General features: G+C 36.9%; 1 protein-coding gene across 1 annotated transcript in view; it reads left to right on the forward strand.

The window, feature by feature from the left end:
* Positions 1-15,629, forward strand: part of LOC103261607 (guanylate-binding protein 6-like) — a 16,959-nt gene extending 1,330 nt beyond the window's left edge. The window contains 7 exon segments of the mRNA XM_021712964.1: positions 1,081-1,326; positions 2,991-3,271; positions 3,960-4,172; positions 5,036-5,138; positions 5,471-5,664; positions 6,621-6,899; positions 15,195-15,629. Of these exon segments, the coding sequence (XP_021568639.1) occupies positions 1,081-1,326; positions 2,991-3,271; positions 3,960-4,172; positions 5,036-5,138; positions 5,471-5,664; positions 6,621-6,899; positions 15,195-15,629 (1,751 nt within the window).
* The last annotated feature ends 2,984 nt before the right edge of the window (positions 15,630-18,613 follow it).

An 18,613-nucleotide genomic window follows, 5' to 3' on the forward strand; every position in this document is an offset into this window, starting at 1 on the left:
ACTCTAGTTCCATCCAGGTTGCTGCAAAATTCATGATTTTGTTCTTTTTTATGGCTGTGTAGTATTCCATTGTGTATATGTATCACATTTTTTAAATCCAGTCTTCTTTTGATGGACAGCATGGTTGATTCCAGGTTCAAAATTTCTGATACATTTATTTTGCTTTCTGTGTCACAGTTTTCTCTTAATTATAACATATTTATTTATGCTATAACTTCAAAATGATTATTTTAATTAGTTACCTTACATGGGTATGTATTGGATAAGACCCTATAAAAGTATCAATTCTGATATACTCATTTAGTTCATATTTTTCTATTTATGCTTTTTAAAAATCAAGGATACCTGCATAATGAACATTTGTATACCTAACCCTGAATTGTCCCCCACATCTTTAAAGTAAAAAAAATTAAAAGAGAGAGAGAAAAAAAAGAAACTGGAATACAGAAGAACAACACTGTCAAATCAAATATAATCCTTTACCTCAAATAGTTTATAGAGCAGTGGTGATTACATTAAAATTCCATTTTCATTACCTTTAATCTTCAGAGGTTTTTAAATCTTCATAGAATACAAATTATATTTTGGAAGTTTAAAAACAGTCAATACTATACAAATTCTTTTTAGCTTCAATAATAGTTCTCCTTAAATAATCGTGATATCTTTCTTAATATTCCGAATATTGCTATTTCTAATATTGTTCTTTTATACTTTATTTGTGATTCTTCTTTTGGTCCCACAGCTCAATTTTTACATGGGATCGAGTGGACCAGAAATTTACATTTGACCTTTCATTCATTCAGCCCATTCATTCAGTAAGCATCTAATAAAAAACAGCTCTAAAGATACCAGTCATACCTATTATTTTCACTTGGCTCAGATGTCTTCCAAAATGTCTTGCCAGAGTTCTATCATTGGTGCAAGTTTGATGTGCAAAGGAGTTCTCAATGTTTATGTTAAAAGAGTTCTATAAGCATAGGAGACTACAAAAATACAACACGTCTTATCAAAAAAAAAAATCTTTAGTTTCCTTGTCCCAAGACTGTTTTCACTGTATTCTCTCCTTTTCTCATCCCTCAGGCAAGAATCCCAGGGTCCAAATATCCCACCTGCTTAGGGAATTAATCAAGCATTTCTTTCCAAAACAGAAGTGCTTTGTCTTTGATCGACCAACACATGACAAAGACCTTCTCGCCAATATTGAGAAGGTATCTGAAGACCAACTGGACCCTAAATTCAAGGAACAAACAAACATTTTCTGTTCTTACATTTTTACCCATGCAAGAACCAAGAACCTCAGAGGGGGTATCACTGTCACTGGGAATCGTGAGTCTCCTTTCCATATTTTTGTGGGATCTAATGTATGTTGAATATATTGTATAAATGTATGCTGAATGTATTGTGTAATGGGTTTCTCAGCATTTTTGTGGGAGTCCTTATAGAAATATGTATATACAGATATTCATACTCCATGAAAAAGTGTGTATATTTTATAATTATCTCACTTTTGGGGGTGTACAAATTCTTCTGCTGAATTGAAACTTTGTTATTGATAGCTGCAGCTTCCACATAGCTTTAAAAATCCTTCATTGATAATGAAATCACTAACCGGGAATAAAAACAGATAGATACTATTTTCCCAGGGGGAATTCTCTATGTTAAATATTATTTACAATAGTAGACAAAAGATATTTTGGAAGTTTAAAGAAGTCTAGAAATGAACATTAGCCCATAAGTTCCTGAAAATTCATTGGTAGATTCAGAATTAGGAATCAATGTAATCTGATTTACCCTGCCTTATCATTATATTTGTGTAATTTATTTTCCTTTTAATTTTACATGATAAATTGCATTTCCCATATACCAGTTAGCATGTTAGATAAAAGTAGATTTTTAAATTTTTAAAACACTGGGGCTTGAAGAACCATAAAAATACAGAAAGTCAATAGGAAAGTGATGATAGTAGAAGGAAGTAGTGGTGTGTGTGTGTGTGTGTGTGTGTGTGTGTGTGTGTGTGTGTGTGTGATTTTAGAAATGTGTTCTCATGCTGCCCATCAAAAGAGAACTGTATTTAAAAATGTACATATACACAGTGGAATATTATGCAACCATAAAGAAGAACAAAATCATGAACTTCACGGCAACTTGAATGAACTTAGAGTCTGTAATACTGAGTGATGTATCACAGAAACAAAGAACTGAGTATCACATGTTTTCACTCATAAGTGAACTTGAACAACTATCGTAATACTATAAGAAAAGGATTGGCAGTAGGGGGAACCTGCAGGGAGTAGAGGGGTGGGGAGGTGGGATTGGCAGCAGTGGGAATCTGCCTGGGGAAAGGGGAGCACACTTCATCAACAAGAGTACCTACATAATAAACATTTGTATACCTAACCCTGAATTGTATCCAACATGTTTAAAATTAAAAAAAAATTAAAAGTTAAAAAAAAAAGTGGAACTCAGGTGCTAAGAAAGCACATTAAACAAAATAAGAAAAAAAAATTGATAGAATTCACTAGTGAAGCCATCTGCCCTGAAATTTTCTTTGTGGTTAAATTTTGTAACTTATTTGGCTTTGTTTTGTTTGTCAGTTGGTTGGTATTTCTTATTGAACAAGAGTATTTATTATTTATTAATGCCTGGTTAATCCACTGCTGGGTGTTGTACATAATTAAAAAATATAATTTTCTTTCTCAGAAGTTTACCATTAAAGTATTAAGTAGAACAGTTAATTGCTGAATGGTTTAGGATTATTTAAATTCTCTGTTTTATTGTGCCTTTTTGGTAAGGTACATTTTCTATACAATGTACCCATTTTATCAAACTTGTAGAATATGTCTGTATCGTGTCATACTTATCTTTTTTATTTCCCTAGCAAAAACCATATTTTATTCTTGGGGAAAAAAAAAAGAATTGTGTTCTTAGAGCTTTAGACTCCAGTGAGTTATAATTTCATATTAATCCCCTGAATTTCCTGGTTTATTCAGGACTAGGGACTCTGGTGATGACCTACGTGGATGCCATCAACAGTGGAGCTGTACCTTGTTTGGAGAATGCGGTGACAACTCTAGCCCAGCGTGAGAACTCAGCAGCTGTGCAGAAGGCAGCTGAATACCACGGTCAGCTGATGGCCCAACAAATGACATTCTCCACAGACACACTCCAGGAACTGCTGTATGTGCATGCAGCCTGTAAGAGGGAAGCCATTGCAGTCTTCATGGAGTGCTCCTTCAAGGATGAAAACCAGGAATTCCAGAAGAAGCTTGTGGTAATTTGTCTTAGTTATGACTCTTCATAACCTTTCCGCCTTGACGAATGAAACCTAAAGGTGACTTTTTGGACCCAAGGCTCATCTCTCACTCAAGAATGAAGTATTTTGGATTCTCATGAGGGATAGAGAAAGACTACACATCTGTCTTTTTTGGCAACATTGTATCCAGAAATCTTTATAATCACTGAAGTAAAATTAATATATGAATATCCTCCTTAAATGAATACTTCTGCATATTTCAAGCCTGACCAGCACACTCACACATCATCCCTGAGCCATTCACTTTTCCTGTGCACATCCTGCCTTTCATAGGAACCAAAGTTTCACTTACCAGACCCTCATTCAGGCTAGTTCAACTTACACTGCTCTTTGTTGTATCACTGTATTATTGAAGATATATTCAGCTGCCAGAAACATAGACATTGTGAAGTGCAATCTTGTCATTTCATATATAAGGGACTTGAGGCCCAGGGAGGTTAAGAAACTTCTCCCATAGTCTTGCAGAGAGTTTTCAGGGTTGTGAATGCATGAAGTTTTGTGATTTCTGATGTATTCCACTTCCTACTCTGTAAAAATGCTTTTCTCATGAAGACTACAGTGAAATTGACCTTTCCATTATATTGTTTGGAATTTTATCTTCTCTGTTTCTTTTTTCTGATGATGTTGCCATACCTTACTCTTGCAGGAAATCATAATGAGTAAGAAGAAGAATTTCTTGTTGCAGAATGAAGAGTCATCTGTTAAATACTGCCAGGTTCAACTCAACCAGCTCTCAAAGGAACTAATGCAAAATATTTCAGCAGGAACTTTCTCTGTCCCTGGAGGGTACAAGCTTTACATGGAAGAAAGGGAGAAGACTGAACAAGACTATTTGCAAGTGCCCAGGAAGGGAGTAAAGGTGAGGAGAAAGGGGCTCATGGGGAAGCTTATAGAGTACAGAGAATGGAATCTTCTGCACCAGTCATGAATAATAAGAGAGCAGAGGGATAGTATGACACCTTAGCTTTTAATGTCACTATTTACCATTCATTTGAGACTAGAAATGTTTGTTCCCAAAGAAAGAGCATGGTTTTTAAAAATCAGGAAAAATGAGAACAAAAATTATTCATATGCCCAATGCCAGCAATTTACATCTTCAAGTCAGAGTTTTTGCACTCAAAGCTGATCAAAATAAGAGAGAAAAAAATAGAAAATTACATACAGAGTAATTACATTTATGGGCCTGTAAAAATGGGTTGCATAATTGGTGACTGTAAACATAAAATAGCCATAATGCAACTAACATATTGGACTGTTTTTGCGTGTAGGCATACTGTTAAACTCTTCCAACAGACTTTTACTTTAATCTTCCAAATGACTTCAAGAAGCATCTGCCCTTAATTTTGAAATTTTACATATCTGAATTTAGTGGCCTAGGTAGATTAAATAAACTACTGAAAAAGTTCAGCCAGCAAGTGGCAGGAAAGGGCAGTAGCATCAATAACAGGCAGGCTTTCACAGTGGAAGGCAAACATATAAAAGCATCAGAGATTGTGTTTGTACAACTGCACATGGTTCTGACTGGCTGGAACCCAGAACAGGTGGAGGGAAGGAGCACCAGGAGAGAGACTGCAGGGAGACAGGAAGCAGGAGATGAGGAGAGGCTCTGGTCCCATTAAGGAGCTTACAAATTTATAGGGAGCCATTATAGAATTTTAAGCCTTAAGAAAAAATTACAAAGACAAAGAAATCTAACTTTCTTGCTTCTTCTTGGTTCCACAGGCAAGAGAGGTCTTCCAGAGTTTCCTGCAGTCACAAGCAACAATAGAGAAATCCATCCTGCAGGCAGATAAAGCCCTCACTGATCAGGAGAAGGCCATAGCTGGTATGGGGGCAGGGCTCTTCTTACAGCAGGGTGGGAAAGTTCCTGCAGTGCCCTCTGACAGATCCAACAGGAAGACCTTCTCCAAACAAGGAGCTTCTTCCACTTCTGAGGGATACATACTTTGCTAAATGTGAAAATAACAGGCAGAGCTGTGATTGTCCATCAACCAGACAGGCAAGGTCATTCCATCATATTCTGAAATGTGCTCTAGATGGTGTGGACCTGGGTGAATTCTGTGATTTCCCAAATTTAATTTGGTCCCTGAGCTCAGAAGACTAGAGATTAATCATCATTTCTTATTTTCTTCTCTTTCTAAAAACTTCATTGGACAGTGGAATGGGTCAAGAAAGAGGCAGTTGACAAGGAACAGGAAATTTTAGGACAGAAACTACAAGAACAACAGCAGCAGATGGAGGCTCAAGAAAAGAGTCTAAGGGAAAACATAGCCCAACTGAAAGAAAAGCTGGAGATGGAAAGAGAATATCTACTGAGAGAGCAGAAAATGATTTTGGAGCATAAGCTGAAGGTAAGTCTGTCCATGGCTTCAGTAGGCCTGATGGTCCCTGCCCTGGTACTTCAGGATGATCTGGTGAAAGTAACAGCAATGAAATGGAATGAAGCACCATCACTGTTTACTGCTCATTCTTCAAAGACTTGAATCCTTTTTTTTATTTCTTTAGAGAGGCTTTGAATTCTGTTCGATACTTAGACTCTGGAGAGTTTGGTATGATTATGGCCCCTACAGGTCCTTGGAGAATATAGAGTTAGAACTGCTGTTTTGGGATATTTTAAAATGATGTCATCAGGACCTGATAAACAGATATTCAAATCAAGTGTATTCAATTAAGCAGCAACTCGCTTTGCTTTACCAAATCTGCATGTCATCAGGCAAGCTACTATCATCCAAAGACCCTGAGGCAGATAGTTTACGTAAAACTATCAGAAATTTGCAGATTAAAGGCACAGGGAAAGCAAAGCTTCTAAATTTGTTGCAGTTGTCTCCATGTGTGGATAGCCTTTCAAATTAGCTCATGGTATAGGAGGAATTCTCACATTGTCCATCTGGAAGTTCTCTTACAAGAAATTTCTAGTTCAGCATATAAGTTCTTCTTATTTCTATGATGTGAGTGGCCATGCCACCCAAGTGAGACTAAGTATTTATACAATTAGACAAGTGGCTACCTCCCAGCTGGCATTTTGGGGGGGCAGGAACAAGTAGCATTTGTCCTCGTTACTGGGTTAGCATCCTAGTAAAACCGTAATGATGTAAGAATGTTAGTAAAGTTGTAAACTGTGCTTCCTCAAAATGTCTAGGTCCAACTCAGAAGTTATTCTTTGCTGCCAAATTCTCCTTTGATAATTGAGAAAATATTTCTAGGTGTAAAATAAAGGCAGTGTGACAAAATGATTAAATATAAAATATAACTTATTAAAGAATGGGGAGTTTAAAAAATTTATTTCCTTTCTGATTTTTTCCTTTAGGTCCAAAAGGATTTGCTTGAGGAAGGATTTAGGAAGAAATCTGAGGAGATGAATGCAGAAATAAATCAATTGAAAAACATGATTGAAACTACAAAAAAGGATGACACTCCTTGGATTCCACAAGCCTTGAATAGATTTGTCGATGAGATAACTTCAATTTTATCTGCTCCTGCTAAATTACTTGGTCATTGTTTCAAAGATTTAGGTTCACTATTTAAAAACATTAGCTCTTCTTCTAAGGAAATTATAGAAGGGGATATATGCTCTGACTTATTTTTGGTGTTTCTGTTTTTAATTTTAATTTACCAAAGTTTTAAACATTAAAAATGCTTATTGGAGTATATCAGTGCCTGGCCCACATGAAATGGAACAAATGCATGCACAATTTGAAACACCGTAAGCAACTTTAGAAAATATAAATTTGAGAAATCATTTATATATAGGAAGTCAATTTAGGCATTGCTTTTAATGGCAAAATATTGGAAAGTACTTGAGTGTTCTCCATATAAGATTGGTAACATACATTTTAATATGCGCATAGACTAGAATATTATGTAACCAGTAGAATTGACCATGGGGCTCTACTTGTACAGAATGATCCTGAATATATATTATAAAGTGAAAAAAGAAGATAAAGCAAAGCATTGTAAATCGCCTGATCTCTAAGCAAAGCAAAAAACACAATCATTGTATGCAAGCAAGCAAATATATACATAAGATACTTCTGGAAAGATTAATAAAAAAATCTATTATTGGCTCCTTCGGAGATTAACCAGATAGAATCAAGAGTTGAAGGGACACATGATTTTCTTTCTTTCTTTCTTTCTTTGAGTTGGAGTCTCACTCTGTTGCTCAGATCGGAGTGCAGTGGCTGCTCCTGGCCACCACAGCCTCGCCTGCTGGGCTCCGGTGACCCTTCTGCCTCAACCTTCCAAGTAGCCGGAATTACAGGCATGCGCTACCACGTCTGGCTGATTTTTTGATTTATTGTAGAAATGAGGTCTCACCAAGTTGCCCAGGGGGTCTCGAACCCGCAGGCTCAGGCAATCCGCTCACCTCGGCCTCCCAAAGTGCTGGGATTACAGGCTGAGCCACCGAGCCCGGCCATAATTTTCATTATTTGCTCTATCTTTTGAATTTTGTAAAAGAAATTATTTTACCTATTTAGAAATATGTAAGAAAATGTAAGCTATAATACTACTAATTATTATAATAATAATAAAGGAATGCGCAATTGACTTTTAAGTGATGAAATATTTATTGCTCTTAGGGATGTCATCAGCCAGCTCAAAAAGGGATCTAAGTCTAAATATGATTATTAGAATGCATAAAATTTGCATCTTATTTTTGTTTTCATTTGGCCTTATTTTTTTAACTCATTATATGTTTCAAAATAAAGATATGAACCTCTCCATGACCCTTGAGATTTTAGCTAAAGTAGCCTCTATTTTCCCTATCTGAATTACAGCTTTTAGGTGCTAGAAGTACAAATGACCAAACCTTAAGATTAAGCACTGGTGAGAGGGATCCTGCCATCCTTGTAAATTCAGTGGTGCGGTAGGCCTGGATAGAGCAGATAATGTGCTTTTCCAGAACAAAACCCCCTGATGAGGAATGAAAGATGATGTTGGCCCTTAATCATTAGAATCTCAGTAGATTCAGTTGTAATAATGAGTGGCAAACAACTAGGCATAACCAGAGAGAATCCTGAATATGGTCAATAGAATATGTCATCCATGGAGTCAAATAGGATGAGAAGAAAACAATCAAACGAAACCAAGAATGTTTACCAGGAGGTCGAGAAGTAGCCCCAGTAAAGTCTCACATCAATAGCCTTGACCTGAGATAATTTCAGATCCTGAACTTATCAGCTGGAGCAAAGGACAGGACTCCAGGAAAAGGGACATTGCAACTTCATGGCAAGAACAAATAATGATTGAACTCTGGCCATTTACTAGGTATCTGTGTACTGGGAAAACAGAAATGCTCAAACATTTCATAGACTCTTGGAATCAGGATCCAAGTTGCCGGTGGTACCCAGATCCCGGAAGGACATTGTAAACTGCCTGTTAAAATAGGGAGGTAGTGCATCCAGGCAATAAATATACTTTTGTCCCAGGTACACTTTATTGGGTGATAGTATTTTTTTAATTGAAGGGTAAATTTTATTTGAGAACAGATGCTATAACTTTTTTTGAACATCCCCTCAGAGTATGTTCAGACACAGAATGTGCTAAATAATCATCTGTTATAAAAACAATAGGATAATGCATGCATGATTGTTTTCAATGAGTACAATTCCATGATCCCTCCAAAGATTCATGGTATTAGATAGTTTGGATTTTAGACATCAGTTTAAGTTCTCCAAGGTGGTTTAAAGGTTGGCAGAGGAAGAAGAACTTTCCTAGTGTAGTATCCTTCTCTGAGATGTCACATCTCACAATCTCTGGAAACTGGGTTAAAAAAATTAAAAAGTAGTAATTACTAAAATAAATTGCCAGTTGAATGAAATAGAATAAAAAAGAAGTCATAGAAAGGATGAATAGACAAAGAGATCGTTCTTTGAAAGGATAAATATGATTGGCACACTCCTGGCCAGATTGACAAAAGGCGGGGGCTTCCAAATAAACACAATAAGAAATGAAAAAGGCAATGTCACAACTGACTCCGAAGAAATTCACATGATTATCAGAAATCACTAGGAACATCTGCATGCAAATAAGCCAGAAAATCTAGAGGAAATGCAGGAATTCCTGGCACCATATAAACTATCGAGTTTAAAACAGGAATAAATTTAAAACCATAGAAAGACCAATAACAATTCAGGAAATCAACTCAGTTATAAGAAAACTTTTGGCCCAAAACAGCCCTGAACCAGACAGTTTCTCTGATGAATTCTGCAAGATGTACAAGGAAACACTGATACAGATCCTATTGAATGTATTCCAGGCAATCAAGAAAGAATTATCTCTAGTTCATCGTATGAAACTCATTATATGAACATCATCCTGATACCCCAAATTGGGAAGACCCAACAAGGAAAGAGTACTACATACCAAATTTTCCTGGTAATTTCCCAATTTTGCACAGATGCAAACATTTTCAACAAGATTTCTAGCAAATCATTTCCAACAACACATTTGAAGAATCATCCATCATAACCAGGTGGGCTTCATTCCTGGGATACAGGGCTGATTCAACATATGTGAGTCTACAAATATAGTCCATTCCATAAACAGGTGCAAAAACAAGAATCACATGATTATCTCATTAGATGCAGAAAAATAGCATTCAATAAAATCCAGCATCCTTTCTTGATAAAAACACTCAGGGACCTAGGCATCGAATGAACATTTCTCAAAACAATAAGAGCCATCTATGACATACCTGGAGCCAACAACATGCTTAATAGGCAGAAGCTGGAAGCATTCTCCCTAAGAACTGGAATAAGAAAGGAAGCCCATTCTCACTTCTCCTATTTAACATAGTACTGGGAGTTCTAGTCAGAGCAATCAGGAAGGAGAAAGAAATCAGGAGTACTCAAATAGAAAATGAGAAAGTCAAGTTATCCCTGTGTACAGATGATATGTTTCTATACCTAGAAAATCCTAGAGAGTTTGTCAAAAATCTTATTGCACTGATAAATGACTTTGGTAAAGTTCTGGGATACAAATTAATGCACAAAAGACAGTTGCATTTTCATATACCAACAATAAGCAGGCTGAGAATCAAAAACAGAATCCTATTCACAATAGCCACACAAAAAATAAGATTCCTTAACACCCACCTATCCAAAGAAGTGAAAGACTTTTATAAAGCACTGCAAAACACTGCTCAAAGGATCAAGGACAACATGAACAAACAAACTTACAAAAATCACCTGCTCATAGGTTGGAAGAATCAGTATGATCAAGATGTCCATCCTACCCAAGGTAATCTATAGATTCAATGCAATCCCTAACAAATTGCCAATGTAATTTTTCACAGACCTAGAAAAAACAATACAGAAAAAATGGAAGCAAAAAAAAATTATGAATAGCCAAAGCATTCCTCAGCAAAAGGAATAAAGCTGTAAGTATCACACTTCCAGACTTTAAATTATATCACAAGGCTACAGCAACAAAGACAGCATGGTACTGGTACAGGAATAGACATATACAGACCAATGCAACATGACAGATACTCCAGAAATAAAACCATGGTTCCTCAACCAACTCATCTTCGACATAGCCATCAATAACAAACATCAGGGAAAGAAAACCATATGTAGCAAATGGTGCTGGGAAAACTGGCTAACTACATGCAAAAGAATTAAATTGGATTCCTAGCTATCACCATATACAAAAAGTAACTCAAAATCAATCAAGGACTTAAATTTAAAACCTCAAACTATAAGAATACTAGAAGAAAACTTATGAAACGCCCTTCCTGGACATCGGAGAAGGCAATGAATTCATGACCAAGTCCTCAAAAGCATATGCAGCAAAAGCTAAAATGGACAGGTGGGATCTTACCAAACTGAAAAGTTTTTGCACAGTAAAAGAAACCATCAAGAAAGTAAAGAGACAACTCAAGGAATAGGAAAAAATATTTGCAGGCTATGCATCTGACAACACTCTAACAATCTGGGTCTACAAGGAACTCAAACGAATGCAAGGAAAACAAACAACCCCATTAAAAAGTGGGCAAAGGACATAAACAGACATTTTTCAAAGGAAGACATACAAGTAGACAACAAACATGAAAAACATTCAGCCTTACTAATCATCAGAGAACTGCAAATCAAAACTCCAATGACATATCACCTAATTCTGGTAGAGATGGCTGTCATTAAAATATCAAAAATAATAGGTGCAGGCACAGATGTGGAGAAAAGTGAACACTTCTACACTGTTAGTGGAAATGTAAGTTAGTTCAAACTTTGTGGAAAGCAGTGTGGCAATTTCTCAAATAACTAAAATTGAGCTTCCATAGGATCCAACAGTCCCTCTCCCAGGAATATACAGAAGGATCATACATCAGTGTACCAAGAAGATACCTACACACATGTTTATTGCAGCACTATTCACCATAGCAAAAAAGTATGAGACCTATCCAGAGGCCTATCAAAAGTGGACTGGACTTTTTAAAATGTGGTATATATACACACTGAAATATTATACAGCCATAGAGAAGAACAAAATCATGGCTTTAACGGCAACGTGGATGCAGCTGAAGACCATTATACTAAATGAACTATCACAGAAACAAAGAACTGATTACTCCATGTTCTAACTCTTAAGTGAGCCCTGCTCTCTGGTCGCATGAGAACAAAGGTAGGATTGGCAGATGCTGGACACTGCTAGGGGAGGGGGCAACACAATGGGTACCTGATCCACTCTCAGGGGGTAGAGCCCAACTAGAATCCTGACTTCACCTGCATGCAACTTACTTATGTAGTAAATCCTCACTTGTAACCCAAACTCTAAACTTTAAAAGAAAAATTAAAAAGACTTACATGTAAGTCCTAAAATGGCAAAATTCATAGAGGAAAACATAGGGTAAAAGCTTCTTGACATTGGTCTTGTCAGTGATTTAGATATGACACCAAAAGCCCATGCATCAAAAGCAAAAATAGATATGTGAGACTTCCTGAAACCAGAAAGCTCCTGCACAGCAAAGAAAATAATTATTAATAGAAAAGACAACCTAGGAAATAGGAGAAATATTTGCAAGCCATATATTTAATAAGGGGTTAATACCTGTCTTAGTCTATAAAGAAATACTTGAAGCCAGGTAATTTGTAATGAAAAGAAGTTTTTTGATTCACTGCTTTGCAAGCTGTATAAGTAGCATGCCACCAGCATCTGCTCTGATGAGGAACTCAGGGCAGAAAACATATGCAGATCACATGGCAATGGAGGAATAAAGAGAGAAAGAGGAGGTGCTGGGCTCCTTTCAATCACCAGCTATCTTGGGAACTAAGAGTAATAACTTGCTCCCACAGAAATGGCACAAGCCATTTATGAGGGCTCTAACCCACGATCTAAGCATCTCACACCAGATGCCATCTCCAACATTTGGAATCAAATTTCAGCATGAGACTTAGCTGGATCAGACAAACCATAGCACTACCCAAAGTACATGAGAAACTTATACAAGGCAATAGTAAAACACCAAATAAACTGATTAAAAATAGGCAAATGACATAAATAGACAAATTTTCAAAAAGACATACAAATAGCCAACAGGTGTATGAAAAGGTGTTTGGCATCACTAATCATCAGGGAAATGCAAAAGAAAATTATAACAACATATCCCCTCACATTTGTTAGGATGGCTATTATTAACGAAGCAAAAGTTCATAGGTGTTGGTGAAGGTGTGGAAAAAAATGAAACCTTTGTACACTGTTGGTAAGAATGTAAACTGGTACAGCCGTTTTGGAAAATAGTATGAAGGTTCTTTAAAAAGACAGAACTACCATATGATTTAGAAATCGCACTTCTGGATATATATCCAAAGGCAATGAAATCAGTATTTTTAAGAGATATTCTATCTCCCATGCTCATTGTAGCATGATTTATAACAGCAAAGATATGGAAACAACCAAAGTTAATTGAGGGATAAATGAATTTTAAAAATCTGATTGGGAGGCTGATGAAAGAGGATTGTTTTAGGCCAGGAGTTTGATACCTGCTTGGTTGAAAAAGGGAGACCTTATCTCTTTAAAAAAATGCACAGTATAATTAAATATTATTCAGCCATTAAAAATAAAGAAAATCCTGTCATTTTGTGAAAACATAGACAAACCTAAAGGACATTATGCTAATAAAACAAGCCAGACACAGAAAGACAATCATTGTATTAGCTCACTTAATGTGGAATTTAAAGAACCGGAACTCAGAAACAGATTATGGAATGTGGTTGCCAGGGGCTGGGGATTTGGAGGAAATGAGGAGATATTGATCAAAGACTATAAACTTTCAGTTATCAAATAAAAACTGGGTATTGAATGTAGAGTATTGCTACTATAGTTAACAATACTCTATTGTTTACTTGAAATTTGCTCAAAGAGTAGATCTTAAGAGTCCTCACTACACACAGGCCACACACACACATCAGTGATAACTATGTGTGGTTACAAGTGTGTTAATTAATGTGATGTAGTAATCATTACACAATATATCCCTATACCAAATTATAAAGCTGTGCACCTTGAATAACTACAATTTTATTTGTCAGTTATATCCCCATAAAGCTGGGGAAAAAAAAAACAACTAAAAATATCAAGTAAAGACAATTGTATAAAAATTGATCAATTTTACAAAATAAGTACATTTTAACTCAACATCAGAAAGCTCAGGATATAAATGCATATTAATAAACAAATATTCCAATCAAATGTGATGGTAGCTTTATACCATATATTAAAATAAAAAATATTAAAACTTTCTATTTGAAATTTATATCCTGATATTATATATTTCTCAGAAAAAAACTGCCATCTTAGTAATCTATTTTTGATAGAGCTATAAAATGAATCTCTGACGTTTAGCTGTTGTCATCAAGTTTTACTATCATATTGTCAAAGACCAATTTCACGCAAACCTATTGATGAAAATGAAACTGATACTTTTAATTTCTTTTCCACCAACAGAGGACATTCTAGGCAGTGAAAAACAGTCAGCAAAACTGTATTCACAAGCATTCTAGTAAAACAAATCCTATCAGTGCAGGTGGTAACAGGCGTAGCAGAAGAGTGATTTGATTACATAATTATTGTTCTGTAGTTCAATACAATGGAATGACTCCGATTCATGCTTTCTTCCCTGAATTCTCGCGTATACTAATTCCCATATGAGAGGAAGTATCCAAACAGGAGGTAAAGCTGGAAAAATGAGAGAAAATATTTGTAGCAATCGTTAGCTTTTAAAATATTGTTGGTGGTTACGATTTCTTTGCTCATTTAAAATAAATACTTTTGATTCGCATGTTTGTATTATTCTATTCAAAGCAAACAGGCCAGTTACATAAACTACAGTCCTCCCGTATTCTGTATCCATGCTAGCAAGGTGCAACTAGAAGAATATGCTACAAAAGAATATGTGATTACATCAAGTATACGAAATTAAGGTAGTATGTATTATATAGACTCAGTATTTTATCTGAAGAAATTACTCATTTAATATCAATGTTTTTAAAATAGAAAAGAAAAATGAGCAAATCAGTCAAACAAACAACAGCAAACTTCTTGCTCACAGAAGTACCCCGACAGACAGGCTGCTGAAATACTCAAGCCCCCGTCACCTTGTACCTTCCGGCCTGCTGTTCTATATTGATTTGAGGGTCAAGGACACCCAAGCCAACTGGGAGGGCGGGACGCGCCTGGGTTTTCCAAGCCGGTGTGGAACGACGGTCATGGTCCCCTTGCTTCATCCTCCCGCTCTCCAGACTCTCCAGACTCGGTTAAAAAAAAAAAAAAAAAAGTGACACTCCACACCAGTTAAATCCACGAAAGATCGCGGAGTTTCGATTTCGTTTCTCCTTATCTCAACCCTGATTTGCACGGCTGTCATATCCGGTTTGTTTTTCAGTTTCGAGTAAGAACTGCGGTTTCCCAAAAGCCAGACGCAGGAGGAGAGGGCAGGGAGGGGTGCCTGAGGGCGGCTGAGAACTTGTCCCCTGGCTGCAACGCCCAGACAGGTGAGTTCGCTCCTGAACTTGGTCTCCCAAGAACATTTCTAGTAAGTCATCAGGGGAAATTACTTGACAAAAAATTCCCAAGCGCAGCCTCCACACTGGCAGGTGGGCGAAGGCAGCAGCAGAAAGATGGCGAGAGTTGCCTGCAGGTATGTGGCGCCGGCAGCGCTGTGCTGCAGGCAGTTGTGTGTTCCCCTCTGATCCAGAGGCCTTTGGGAGGCGGGCAGCGTTTGTCTGGTGTGCTCAGGATGCTGTGGCTCCTTCTCGGGCTTCCATCCGGGGTTGCAGCAAAGAACCATGCCAGGGACACGGTGTGCATCCTATTCTAACTTGGGAAACGGGGATTCGAACTCCTTTTTCGGATTGAGAAACCTCAGTCTGTGTCCTAGCTGAGTCGCTCTGGAGTCCCTCGCTCGACCTCTTTTCTCGCCTCCTCAGACATTTCCCCACAGCCCCCTGCTGCATTTTGGAAAAACAGAGAGAAAAGACAGTGCTTACCCTACAATTTAAGTCCTAAAGATTGTTGTTAAATATTCCAGAGATTCTGCAAAGCTGTATTTAATATGGAATAATTTATCACTCCCTAATCAACTGTCAAAAATAACTGTCTAAACCTGTTTGCTTATTCCACACTGTTTCTAAATGCTTGGTAACTACTTTTGGTAATTACTTTGCTAATTATTTTCATTGTTAGGTTTTTTTTTTTTCCTCAGCTTTCTCTGTTTAAATAAGAACTGTCATCGCTGCTTTTCAACTTCTATAAAGTAGTAACAAAAGTGAGAGAATGAAAGGAAGAAAGATAAGTGAGAAATAACGAAACATTGTTCTTCAGCACACGAACTTGATTATTTCAAATAAAACATTTATTTTGAGGAAATAATTCTGAGTTACAGAGATTGTTTAAGATTGTAATGAGATCCAATAAACCTTTCACTTAGATTCACCGTAATGTTATTTTGTGATATTTACATTTTCTCTTTTTAAATGTGTATATATAGCTTTATAAAATTTACATTCTTATAGTGATTTTTACTTGGGAAAGTAAGTAGCCATGGCCCTTAAGCACAAAAAGTTCGGCATATATTCCTAAAACTCCTCTTGTATTCCTTCATTGGATCTGCCTCATTCCCACAGCTGCATCTTCTCCAACTCTGGCTCCTGTTCCCATCCCTCTACTTCATTGGTGCTCAGTGAGGCCACCCCTGGCCTCCTGCTGACTATTGCAGTGAGCTCTACAGGCATTTAATACTGCCAGCCCCTCTTCTGGATGCTCACTCTGTTCATCTTGTCTTCTGCAACCCCACGCTCTCCCAGGGCTGCTATTCCCTCTTAGTGGTACCAAGGCTTATCCTCTTTTATATTCTGAAGCTAAATTGAGTCATCTCAACACTGGCTGCAATTACCCATCCACGCAAATTTTTCTCAACCCTAATCAATCACATGGACATATCTCCTCAATTTGACAAATGTTGATTGTTGCGGGCCCAACCTAGGGACTGACAGATGACAAGATAGACATGGCATCTACCTCTCCTGCACTTAAGAGTTTAATGGAGATAATTACAGATGTGATTAAAAAGTGAATATAATCAGTGCTGTGTTGTCTAGTGGCTTCCTAGTTCATGATGGTTACTGAGAGACACATATAGCTGCCCCCTACAAAAGAAAAATTTGAGATACTAGAAAATTCTAAAGAGTTTATTTGAGTAAGAAACAATTCACAAATCAGGGAACAACAGAACAAAAGATATTTGGTGTTTCGATGACAAAACATTGGAGGCAAACATTTATTGGGAAAATGCAGACACAAAATAAATTGGATTGGATTGCAATTACAAGATAGCCTTTTAAAATTGCTTTTAAAAAGCTTTCCAGCTTTTTTTCCCCCATAGGTAGAAAGTTCTTAGTTACATAATCATGTGTTAGCTGCTTGTGATTGTTATGTTTCTATCTGACGTAAGCATTTACCAGAAAATTACTCAAGTTAGGTTTCACTTATGTTTACAGTTTAAGCAAGGTTAAACCTCTTTATAAGGCCTATTTGGTCTTGTTTGCACTGAAATTTTTCTTGGTCTCCATTTTAATTTTACTTTAACACTCCTAATATCCATCCTGCCGTACTAATAAAACACCAGCTTGTTTGCTGTATAAATATTTTTTCCAGAATACTGCCAGCAATTCTAGCTTACCCAGTGGCTGAGTATGATAATGTGACTAATAAGATCTATTAGTCTTTAAACGGAAGTGACACATCCTTAAAAGATGCTATCTTAGAACTTGGATTGCCACTTAGAGATTGAGATATTATATGAAAGAAGGGTCCTATGCCCCAATCATTTATGAAACAACTCCATCCTACCAGCTGTGGACTACTAACTGAAATTTATGGGAGAGCATAGTCTTTGTAAATTATTTGTAAGCTATTTTTTTTCCTGATTATCACAGCTAAACCTAATTCTTCTGTTGTCATTAATCTAGCATTACTTTGGGGCCAGGGATTAATGCCTAAAGTTATTTTATTCCAGGAAACATGCACAGTTTCAGGCATATAGTAGATGCTCATTCAATGCATTTAAATAAGTAAAGGCAATATTAATAGAACTGGGTATCAAGAAATAAAAACTTGAGCACATACCATTCAAAAATCCAAGGTGAGCTGGAACCCTGGATGGAGCGCCAAACATTCATGGGAGAGAGCCCCATCTAGAAACCACTGAGTGGTTTGTGGAAGGAGGGCCTGACTCTAGGACCTGTACAGAAATAACAGGAGCCTGTCACATCACACTAATGCTTAGAGAGTGTGGTGTTGTTAAAGGAGTATCTATAGAGTGCCCCTATAGTTTACTGGTCAAGGAGCACATGGGTAATCAATGTTGAGAAAGATTATTCTGCCACATTAAGTGGTTGAAAACATGGCATGGTGAAACAGACTGCCCTGCTTTCAAATACGAGGACTACCACTTTTTCTCTGTTAGAAATTTGAGCAAATCTCTTAGTCTTTCTGAATTTCGTCTAATATATCTGCAAAGTGGGCAAAATAAGCCCCAATATTCAAAGCTCTTATAAATATCAACGAAGTCAAGTATATAATGTACCTATCACAAAACTCAGCACAATGTAGACTCTCAATGCATAATAACCATTGCTCACATTTTATTCTTATGATGAAAGTACAACTTTGGACTGGTAATTGCATTACTACTAATGTCAGAGATTATGATGAAGGAAGCCCTCTGTGGTTTCATGAGGTTATCTTACATTTTATGCCTTAGAAGAGTATAGATATCTTACCAGCCCTCTGATGATGAGCACA

This window comes from Carlito syrichta, unplaced genomic scaffold (genome assembly GCF_000164805.1).
Source record: "Carlito syrichta isolate Samal-C Ts95f unplaced genomic scaffold, Tarsius_syrichta-2.0.1 Scaffold303801, whole genome shotgun sequence".
Taxonomy (NCBI): domain Eukaryota; kingdom Metazoa; phylum Chordata; class Mammalia; order Primates; family Tarsiidae; genus Carlito; species Carlito syrichta.